Here is a 12,134-nt window from a genome sequence, read left to right as displayed (position 1 = left end):
GTATGTATGTATGTATGCATCGACCCTGGTGTTGGGCTAGCGGCTAGGGTGCCAGCTTAGGATCCTAGGATCCTGGGTTAGAATCCCGGTCGATCGCTGAATTAACGCCAGGGGGGTTGACTCAGCCTGTCATCCTTCCGAGGTCGGCAAATTGAGTACCAGTTCACTGGTAATTCCCTGCTTGTCGTAAAAAAAAAGGCGACAAAAAGGGTTGGCGGCAGGAAGGGCATCCGGCCGTAAAACATTGCTTCAAAAAGGGGACCAAAAAACAACAACAACCACGGTCAAACAACAACAAAAAGGCCAACCCCCGCTTTGCGGGGAAAAATGGCCTCTAAAGGTTTTTTTTAATTTTTTTTTATGTATGCATGTATGTATGAACTCGTCTGGGTATCTGGCACTGCATGGGAAAAACTAAGTAGGAGTTCTAGCATATGTTGTGCATTGAAAACGTATGGAGTTATTGCCATTGTGGTGGTGAGCTTTTCCTGGTGAGGGTTTCAGGAAATGTTGAACATTGAAAAGCTATGGAGTTAGTGGCCTCATGGTGGTTACCTTTTGTCTTTGGGCCGGCGGCAGCACAGCCTGACCCTATATACTTGTAGCGGCCTTTGATGGCCTTAAAATAACGCCAAGGCCAACGTGTGGTAGCTTAAATCCTTGGCTAGATTCTGAAGAACCCAGCTCCAAAATTTGGGGCATCTTGGTGCTGCAGTTCAGCAGTGAAAGATTAACGCATGTACAAACACTTAAAAATACTGTCACATCTAAGCGCCCGTTAAGACAGAACACTCAGCGCCGGCACCTATCATCCCCGGAGATGGCCCAAACGGTCTTTTTTTTTTTTAACACTGCGTTCAATAAAATCTACAACTTTACTGTTTCCCAAGGATCATTCAATTGGGTCAAAATCGACTGCAAACGCACATGGAAAACAGATGCTTTAAACGTGCTTTCTTACCTTTTTAAGGATTTATTTTGTATGGTAAAGTAAAGGGAGGAGGGTAAACAAGACGGTTTAAACAAAAACGAAACGAACCAGGCGAGTCAAAAAGGACACATACGTAAATGGGAATATTCAAACTTATGTACAATTATTGGAAATAAAGCAATTCCTGTCCCTCTAAAGGCACGACAGATCACACTTGTGCAACAAAACAATAATCCGGGTGAGACTTCTCTTTTTTCTGATACACTGAGTGGATGCCGGACTCAAACCAGCCCACTTCGGAAACTAGGTGCGAAACGAAAGCCAGTGAAGAAGCCGTTCCACAACAAAGCCTCATGCCCCCCTCTCCTTTTTAGACCGAGGCCTCCTCGTGTGCCCTCCATTGTCTTCCTTCCACTCCAAAAACATTGGGTGATCTAAGCTTGGGTCAATTCACCCTGATACAAAGCCATAATCAAAGCCTCCTTGCAAAACTCTTCCGTGAAAAGCTTGCTCTGCTCCTCCTCCTCCTCCCCCCAACAGCTCCTTTCTAGACTGATGCCTCCTGCTCTGCCCTCCGTCTTCAGGTCTCTCTCTCGTGCTCTCCTTCCTCTTCCAAGCAAGGTTTCTCTCATTCTCTCCTTTCTCTTCCAAGCAAGGTCTCTCTCGTTCTCTCTTCCCTCTTCCAAGCAAGGTCTCTCTCGTTCTCTCTTCCCTCTTCCAAGCAAGGTCTCTCTCGTTCTCTCTTTCCTCTTCCAAGCAAGGTCTCTCTCATTCTCTCCTCTTCCAAGCAAGGTCTCTCTTGTTCTCTCCTTCCTCGTCCAAGCAAGGTCTCTCGTTCTCTCCTTCGTCGTCCAAGCAATGTTTCTCTCGTTCTCTCCTTCCTCGTCCAAGCAAGGTTTCTCTCGTTCTCTCCTTCCTCGTCCAAGCCAGGTCTCTCTTGTTCTCTCCTTCCTCATCCAAGCAAGGTCTCTCTCGTTCTCTCCTTCGTCGTCCAAGCAATGTTTCTCTCGTTCTCTCCTTCCTCATCCAAGCAAGGTTTCTCTCGTTCTCTCCTTCCTCGTCCAAGCAAGGTTTCTCTCATTCTCTCCTTCCTCGTCCAAGCAAGGTCTCTCTCGTTCTCTCCTTCCTCATCCAAGCAAGGTCTCTCTCATTCTCTCCTTCCTCGTCCAAGCAAGGTCTCTCTCGTTCTCTCCTTCCTCGTCCAAGCAAGGTGTCTCTCGTTCTCTCCTTCCTCGTCCAAGCAAGGGCTCTCTCGTTCTTCTCTTCTTCCTCCTGGGTGGAATTCCCCTTTCGCAGTCCTGCCTATGGGGAGGCCACAATAAAAAGTAAATACTCTTTGGCACTTCCGGCCCCAAAGCACACTGCGCCTCCATGGCTGACACACACTGGCCAGACAGATCATTATGGCCTTTCGAACACATGACATGTGTGCCTCTCTCATGAGAAATCTTCACCTAGCCCGGTCTACAAACACGAGGTGTTTACGCCCACAAAAGTCATGTCTAACCCATCTATAAATTACATATGCTGCCTCCTCAGCGTCACGCGTAACAAACCACTTACTTTGACAGGTCCCTGTTATTATATGGCAATTTAACTTGCTCAAAACACACGGACCATACTTACCACCACACTTACCACAGACTAGCTATGGATCTCCCCCTCTCCATGTAAAACATGTTTAAGCTTTACAAATATGTCTTTTTACGCCCGCCGTGTGGGTTATTTCGCCCACTTTACAAGGCACACCAGCTTTACTAATGTATGCCACAATGGCAAAACCATAGCTTTCAAGCAGCAAGATGGCGGCTTGCCAAGATGGTGGCGTCAGTTAGGCGAAAAAGATGGATTTTGTTTTTAAAAGCCCCCTAAATCGAGTCCGGGAGAGTTGTATACTGTCAATGGCAAAAAAAAATAGTCACCACAAAGATTGAGACCACGGAATGGAATGTCTACTTCAGTGCATTGGTGAATATTGATGCAAAAAAATCCACACCCTCATGCATTATGATATGGATAATTCAAAAAATTGTCTCAAAAAACGTTTGCCAATCTATCTTTGGTTTCAAGAGCGCCAAAAATGTCGATGCTGAAATTGCTTACACTGGTCCCTCAAAATCTGTTCGTGAATGGCTTTGTATATTAAGGTCCCAGCTTTCTCAAATTGTATGAATTGTTCCAATCTGTAACTCCCTCCCACCCCAACCCTTCCATTTTAAGATGGCATCATAATGCTTTGTCTTAATGTAAAATTTAAACTGCATTTGCAATGCATCCTTGTTTCTGTGTTAAATGTTTTTTTTGTTGTTGTTGTTATTTTGGAACCCAGCTTTACTTGCTTCTGCATTACACCTTCACATTTCACATCATGCTTTGCGATTATACATGTGGTTTGTTTTGAGAGTGGTCTATTGTAATTAATTTCGAAATTTTGTTCCTGTTGCAGGAAATGTATGAATTGACGGTAAGACTTCTTCCGCTGTAGTGTGGCGTTCATTGCTTGCAACAAGCACTTTGTCATGGTGATGGATAACGGCTTCCTTAAGTTGTGTTTTGAATATGGCTGCTTTGTGCTTTTGAAGTGACATATTATTGTGCAGGTCCAACCATTTGTAAGCATGTGTCGGCCTTTGTGTTTACAACTGCTTCACATAAGTCGATGCATGTTTTGTTTGTTCATGACAATTTATTGTGATTGTTTTCTCATGTCAAAGCACTTATCCGTTAAGAATAAACACTAACTGATGCCAGAAGTCTGCACCTACCCCTCCTCATCATCTCAAACGTCATCTATGACCACCATTGCATCCTGCAAGCCTGTGCATATTTCATATTGATTTAATTTTCACTTTGTTTTTTATTATTGACATGTTAGCTGTTAAGGAAGTTAGATCTGCATGTGCATGGATTATAATTTTTCCATTGCTGACCCTTCTCGAACCACCTACGGTGGGCAATGTGAAGTGGCGCATTCTTGGAGATGCACTTTATAATTTTTGTCATTTTTGAAAGAAATTTTATTGATCACATTATGTACTCCATGCGATCACATTCGAACCTTCAACACACTTTTGCAACGTCTATTGCGATGACGTTTTCTGCTGACACAAATGGCGCCAATGCAAATGTGTTCATGAAAGATTTCCTCATATTTCATATTTAATTATTTTCATTCTTGATGGTTTGTTTCTGGGCCGAAGTGCCCGTCTCGGCCCATCTTCAAAAACCAGACAAACGATGCTCTGAAAAACTGGCACACCCAATTGGTCAGTGCCTTGACCAATCAACGAGTGAATAACGATGCTGGAAAACACGGGCACACCCGTGTGGGCTCAGGGCCGCAACCAATCGACAAGTGAAGGGAAAAACGGCACACCCAATTGGTCTGTGCCACGACCAATAGACAAGTGAATAAAGGTGACGTAGCTACAGCCGCACAACCTCTATTGTAGTAGATTGTGAATGCACAAAGTGTTCCATTTTCAGATAAGTCTTAATTATCTTGGATTTTTGGTGCTTGCTGCTAAGTCCACAATATTTGGTCATTTGAGTCCTTTAGATGCATCTTCTTAGTAAAACAATATTATCTTCATTTTGGAGAACAGCATGAACATATGACATCAATGATAAGGCTTTTAACTTTTAAGTTATCCATAGTTCATATTCAGATAGTCGTTCATACACATTTTGTAAGTTATATGGCTGTTCCACTTATTTCTATTAAAGCTTTTATGTTCTTTTTTTGAAATAGATATATCTTCAGGGCTGCACAAATTGAAAATGTTGCATATCCGCAAAGTGGGTTGCGCAAACAAATTTCCGGTAACATATTTTCTCAGGTGGTGGGGGTAAGAAAAAAGAGAATAGTGAATAAATGAATTACTATTCTTATTGCTCCAAACTGGGCAATTTTATTATTTTATTCAAATCTCAAAAATACATCATTGATACTTTTTTATGACTAGAGGTCACAATGATTAATGAGACCAAAAAATATAAGAAAATTGTTCGTGGAAAGGACAGAGCAGACGGGGATTTACTTTTTCAGACCTTGTCTTTTATATTTATATAAACTGGAACGGCACTCAGTAGAGAGCATACCTCCGCCAGGTGAACAGTTTACATTTTGTATCCCAGAGTGGACCAGACAATTGCAATACAGAATCATATTTAATCAAAATCAACCGTCCACAACTTTTTGAGATAACCTGCTATATGTCATTTTTGGCCCTATCTCCAAATTGTGAAGAATTAGTTAAAAATTATACGAGCCGGATCCAGATCCAATTCGTCTCCTAAATTGCATCGATTATCCCTTGTCACACACACAACCTGTCCACCAAGTTTCGTCTATATCCGTCCGTAATTTTTAACTCAACTGGACCATGTCCAGCTGAGTTTTTGTCGACACCCAGTGTCTGTCGTCCGTGTGTCATCTGTCTGTCTGTCTGTCTGTCGTCTGTAAACAATTCGACGTCTATGCTCGAAAAGTCACAAATATTGATCAAATTGGATGAAACTTGTTATGCAGCATCTTTAAGACATAAACTAGTTTGGGATTGCATTTGGGCGTTGCACGCCCAAAAATGGGCGCGGCAGGGCGGCCATATTGAAAAATCAATTTTTGTCAATCTGGTACTTCCTAATGTACAGTCACGTGAAAAAGTAAGTACACCCCATGTAAAGTTTTGACTTTTTCAACATATTTCAACATACAGCTATTTGATCTTCATTTCAACAATATAGATAGATAAAGGTGATATAATATAACAAATATCATGAAACATTTACATTTTATAGTCCATTGTATAATTTAAATAAACATAAATGCAAATTTCGCATGTGGAAAAAGTAAGTACACCCCTACATTTATCACTACTTCAAATACCTAAAATTAGAATCAGGTGCACCAGCTCAGGTGCAAATGATTAGAACATCGTTAGAGAGGATCTTGGAGGAATCTGTCTTATTTAAACCTCAGACATTTAGTTTGGTTTGCTCTTTGTTGTTGAAGTGTGCGGCGTCACCATGCCAAGATCAAAAGAGCTCTCTGAGGCCTTCAGAAAGAAGGCTATAGATGCCTACGAGTCTGGGAAGGGATTTAAAAAGATCTCCAAACAATTTGAAATCAATCATTCGACTGTCCGGAAGATCATCTCCAAGTGGAGAAGATTCCAAACAACTGCCAACTTGTTCAGGCCAGGCCACCCCAGCAAGTTCAGCCAGAGAGCAGATCGCATGATGCTGAAAGAAGTCTCTAAGAACCCCAGAATGTCATCACGGGACCTACAGGTAGCTCGTGCCACTGTTGATGTCAAAGTGCACGAGTCTACCATAAGAAAGAGGCTGCACAAATTTGATCTACATGGGAGATGTGCCAGGAGGAAACCGTTGCTGTCCAGAAAGAACATCAGGGCAAGACTAAAGTTTGCCAATGAACACCCAGGCCAAGACCAGCACTTCTGGAACAATGTGCTCTGGACAGATGAGTCAAAGGTAGAGCTATTTGGCCACAGTACCAGAAGACATGTTTGGCGAAAACCAAAGACAGCATTTGACCACATGAACCTGATACCAACTGTAAAGCATGGTGGTGGAAATATTATGGTTTGGGGCAGCTTTGCTGCATCAGGGCCCCGGCAGCTCACCATCATAGAATCCACTATGAATTCTTCATTGTACCAGAGGGTGCTTGAGGATAATGTGAGGCCATCTGTCTGAAAGTTGAAGCTCAACCGAAGTTGGACCTTGCAACATGACAATGACCCTAAACATACCAGTAATTCCACCAAGGAATGGCTGAAAAGAAAGAAATGGAGGGTTCTGGAATGGCCAAGTCAAAGCCTGGATCTAAATCCCATCGAGATGTGGGGGGATTTGAAACGAGCTGTGAATGCAAGAAACCCCTCAAACATCGCACAGTTGAAAGAATTCTGCATGGAGGAGTGGGCAAAAATTTCTCCCAGTCGATGTCAGAGACTGGTAGACAGTTATAAGAAATGCCTACTTGAGGTTGTTTCTGCCAAAGGGGGCAATACCACCTATTGGAGCCAAGGGTGTACTTACTTTTTCCACATGCAAAATTTGCATTTATGTTTATTTAAATTTATCCAATGGACTACAAAATGTAAATGTTTCATGATATTTGTTATATTATATCACCTTTATCTATCAATATTGTTGAAATGAAGATCAAATAGCTGTATGTTGAAATATGTTGAAAAAGTCAAAACTTTACATGGGGTGTATTTACTTTTTCACGTGACTGTAGCTAGAAGGCTGAAACTTGGTGTGTAGACAGTATGTAACAAATCTCAACACATATATTACGGGTTTTGACGATGTCCGAAAAATGACCTCGTCGTAACCTATGACATGACTTGACCCATAAACATCAGTTTGGACGACGTCCAAGCTCTAAAGGTCACAAATACTGATCAAATTTATCAATAAACTCATAATTATTATTATTATTATTATTATTATTATCATATAAACTATATAGTTTGTGGTTCTATTATGCATATTCTAACCATATTGATATAGACCAGTTGAGTTCAGCTTCCCTGGAACCTCTAGTTTGAGATATCCTGCTATATGTTGGTTTTAGTCCAATCACTCAGTGGTCAAAGAATCACCAATCATTTCGTTCTTGTCACATACACTACCCCTCTGCCAAATTTCGTCCAAATCTGTCCACAACTTTTTGAGATATCCTGTTATGTATAGTTTTTGGCCCTATCTCCCAATGGTGAAGATTCATTTAAAACATTCTACTAGCCGGATCCGAATCCAGATCTTCACCAAAATCTAATCATTTCGTCCTTGTCACATACACTACATCTCTGCCAAATTTCGTCCAAATCCGTCCACAACTTTTTGAGATATCTTGTTATCTTGTTCACAAATAGACAGACAGACAGACAAACAAACAGAGAGGGGTGAAAACATGACCTCCATCCACCTTTGGTGGTGGAGGTAAATATACTCTGAACATGCAGTGAACGAAACGATTTGTGCAGTTGTGGGATGCGGAGGGGAGGTGGTGGGGGGGAAGAGGGGTGTAAATGCGTTTTATGTAAATGTATACTGTGTAGAGCCACCTGGTGGTTGTGACAGAGGGTATTACAATTTCCTTTTTTACCTGGGTAACGCTGAGGTTAAAGCACTCAGTTTGTGCAGCCGCGATCTTGGATGATAAAGCTTGAGGAGAGAGGTTCATTTTGCTGCATCGTTAAAACAGTAATTTTTAAAAGCACCATGCTAATTTTGTTGTGATGATTTGGGTGTACTTATGCAAATGAAAATCATATGGAAGATTCCTGTGCACATATGGTTTGACTATGGAGTTTTATGATGTGTGATGTCAACATACAGGGCGTCCACAAAGTCGTGCATCATAGGAAAGTATTTCATTGATTAATTATTTATCATAGGAAATTAAATTATTTAATTCAACAATTATCCCGGATATGTTGAACATTCAGAGAAACCTGCTTTTCTGTTTACAAACATGTTTTGAGATTGGTGGCACACATTTCGAACAACTGATGCAGTCAACCTTACAAATAAATGTTTTTCCTATGATGCGCGACTTTGTGGACACCATATATATATAATATATATATATATATGAGGGGCAGTCGATAAGTAACCTTAAAATATTTTCACAACTTGTTCATTGCATGTACGTATGTATTAAACAACTGTTATTTTTCAACATAATCCCCATTGCGTTCAATGCATTTTTCCAGCGCTTTACTAAGGCCTGGATTCCTCTAGAAAAAAATATATTTTGGCTGCTTTTGCAGCCATTTGTGTACCACCTCTTGAACCTCTTCGTCGGGTCGTAAAATGGTTCCACCAAGCACCTCTTTAAGTGGCCCAAAGATGTGGTAATCCAAAGGGGCGAGGTCTGGCGAGTCGGGTGGATGAGGAAGACACTCAAAATGCAGGTCCTCGATTGCTGCAGCTGTTGCACGGGCAGTATGGGGCCGAGCATTGTCATGCTGCAGCAAAACACCGGTAGTGAGTAGTCCACGACGTTTTGATCTGATTGCTGGTTTCAGATGATTTTTAAGGAGGTCGCAGTATGATGCACTGGTGACTGGTCCTTATGGGCATGTAATGTTCTACAAGTGGGCCTCGGCTATCTCAGAAAAGCGTCAGCATCACTTTTCCAGTGGACAGCTGTGTACGGAATTTTTTGGGCTTCGGTGAAGTTGAATGGCGCCACTCTTTGCTTGCCCTCTTTGTTTCTGGCTGAAAGTAGTGGACGCAGCTTTCACCCCCAGTCACTACGCGCTGTAAGAAAGCATCGCCTTCTCCTTCGTGTGATGAACGCATGTGAAGAACGTCACAGAAGTTCTTCACATGCGTACACTCGCCGTTTTTTCAGTTCGGGTGTGAGTTGTCTCGGCACCCACCTTGCAGACACTTTGTGGAACCCCAGCATGTTGTGATTAATGTACACCACCTGCTATTAGGAGGGCAGTTGCAAGCCAGATAGATCACCTTAGACAATCACAAGATGAGATAACCTCTTCATGGTCATACAGTTATCCCTCCCCTACTTGAATCTTGTAGGAGCTTCCTATAATCGTTTCATTCACCCAACGGCAATCCAACCTCAATGAGGCTGAACTTTTGGGATGAAAAATGGCCTGAGATAATGAGATAATGAACATTGAGCCAATAGGGAAACACTCACCAGGTGCCGATCAACAATGGACAACCTGTTACAACCTGTTACAGCCTGAATAGACGACGTGCCGAGTTGAAAGGTATTAGGCAAATGTGTCGAGATGGGGATACAGTAAAGATGATGCCAACTGTGAGTGTGGTCTTGGACCCCAGACTACGGAACATCTAATGAGGCAGAGGCTAATGACAGAGGCCTTAAGTGTGCCTCTCCAATGGCAGGAAGTTGTGTGATTACAGTATTACACGAGATGAAAGATTAATTAATTTGTTTGTCGAAACTTATTTTGAAGAGCAATTGGATAATGCTACTCAATAATCTGGAAAAATAAGTAGCTAATTTTTTTTCCCTCGAATACAAGCTCTTTGATTGTCCCTTAATGTCACAGTTTTGAACATTTTATCTTTGTTTGCTGATTCCTCTTTCTGTTTGCCTCCACTATCCTATCCACAGCATGGTTTTGAGGTGGGAATTGTACAACAATTTCCATTTTCCTCGACCCTGCAGCGGATGTCCGTGGTTACGCGCACGCTGGGCGAGCGCCACATGCATGTTTACTGCAAGGGTGCACCTGAGATGCTCGCGACCCTCTGTGCACAAGACACAAGTGAGTGACCTTGAAGATGCATCTGTCAAAATTGTCCCTAACCCTTCAGTAGTTGGTGGAAATTTGGTGCTGAAATAGTACATCTTGTACTGAATATGTAATTTAACTTGATACTATGGTATTTAAGCCTGGTGTTGGCTTAGCGGTTAGGGTGCCGGCTTGGGATCCTAGGATCCTGGGTTCGAATCCCGGTCGATCGCTAAATTAACACCAGGGGGGGTTGACTCAGCCTGTCATCCTTCCGAGGTCGGCAAATTGAGTACCAGCTTGCTGGGATGAATGATCCCGGTGTGTACCCTGGTTTAGAATAGGTACACCGTATCCCTGCACATCGTAAGAGGCGACTAAGGGTTGGCGCCAGGAAGGGCATCCGGCCATTAAAAAAAACAAAAAAAAACATTGCCTCAAACAGGGAACCATGATTGTCATGGGGCCCGCAAGGCTAACCCCTGCTCCAGCAGGGAAAATGGCCTTAAAACGATCATTCATTCATTCATTCACTATGGTATTTAATTAGCCTGGTGTTGGCTTAGCGGTTAGGGTGCCGGCTTGGGATCCTAGGATCCTGAGTTCGAATCCCGGTCGATCGCTGAATTAACGCCAGGGCAGTTGACTCAGCCTGGCATCCTTCCGGGGTCGGCAAATTGATTACCAGCTTGCTGGGATGAATGATCCCAGTGTGTACCTCGATTGCGAATAGGTACACCATATCCCTGTGCATTGTGAACAAGATAGAACAAGTTTGTTTGTGAACAAGATATCTCGAAAGGTTGTGGACGGATTTGGACGAAATTTGGTGGAGAGGTTGGGTGTGTGACGAGGACAAATGATTAGATTTTAGTCCAGATCCGGATCCGGCTACTATAATTTTTGAAGTGATTCTTCACCATTGAGAGGTTGGCCCAAAACCGATATATAGCAGGATATCTCAAAAGGTTATGGACAGATTTGGACGAAACTTGGACAGGTTGGGTGTGTAAGGAGGACTAATCGATTTGAAATAGGTGAAGATCTGAATATGGATTCAGATACGTGAGTTATTTATTTTTAAAAGTGATTTTCACCATTGAGAAATCTGGCAAAAAGAGATATATAACATGTTTTAAAAGTTGTGGAAGAGTTATGACAAAACTTGGTGGTGGGCGGTTCGTGTGCAGCCACCCGGCTGCTGGTTGCATCATTTCTGTGGGCGCGTCTGCCGCTGATGCAATGCCTCTCTGTAACCAGTTATCTGGTACTCATTATGCCGACCTCGGAAGGATGACAACCTGAGTCAACCCCACCTGCCGTTAATTCAACGGGATTCAAACTCAGGACCTTAGGATCCCAAGCCCGCCACCCTAACCATTAGGCCAACACCAGGTATGACAAAACCTGGTGGACGAGTTGGTTAGGCGACAAGAACAAGCCGATTACATTTTGGTTCAGGTCCGAATCCAGATGCGGCCTGTCAGTGGGGTACAAAACATAAACTGTTCAGCCTGGTGGGAGATATGTGCTCTACCGAGTGCCGTTCTCGTCTTAGACATATTATGGAGGGTATGTATGTGTTTGTATGTTACATCTACCCCGGTGTGTACCCTGGTTAGAATAGGTACACCGTATCCCTGCGTGTCGTAAGAGGCGACGAAGAGGGTTGGCGTCAGGAAGGGCATCCGGCCATTAAAAACATTGCCTCAAAAAGAGAACCATGACAATTACCACTACATATGGGCAGGGTACAGCCCGAAGTGGAGATCGGTTTCTGAGGTTTGGGGCATGGAATGTAGGGACAATGACAGGGAGATCAGGAGAAGTGGTGGAAGTATTGGTCAGAAGAAGAGTGGACATATGTTGTGTGCAAGAGACGAGATGGAAGGGAAGTGGTGTGAGAATGGTGAAGGGTAGGCAGGGAC

The 12,134-nt window shown here is 42.9% G+C and overlaps 1 protein-coding gene across 8 annotated transcripts in view; it reads left to right on the top strand.

Moving 5' to 3' along the window:
• The window catches only part of ATP13A3 (ATPase 13A3), a 213,599-nt gene that overhangs the window by 78,211 nt on the left and 123,254 nt on the right, over nt 1–12,134 (top strand). For 6 of the 8 annotated variants that reach the window (XM_068105924.2, XM_068105926.2, XM_068105925.2 and 3 more), the window contains exons 17-18: nt 3,378–3,395; nt 10,086–10,239. In XM_068105924.2, coding sequence (XP_067962025.2) covers nt 3,378–3,395; nt 10,086–10,239 — 172 coding nt within the window. The remainder of the gene's footprint in view (nt 1–3,377; nt 3,396–10,085; nt 10,240–12,134) is intronic. The other 2 variants (XM_078772426.1, XM_068105923.2) reach the window with 1 other exon arrangement.

This window comes from Myxine glutinosa, chromosome 2 (assembly GCF_964187855.1).
Source record: "Myxine glutinosa chromosome 2, kmMyxGlut1.1, whole genome shotgun sequence".
In the NCBI taxonomy this organism is placed as follows: Eukaryota; Metazoa; Chordata; class Myxini; order Myxiniformes; family Myxinidae; genus Myxine; species Myxine glutinosa.
Note: the sequence above shows the minus strand (reverse complement) of the source record. Positions and strands in the feature narration are given on the sequence as shown.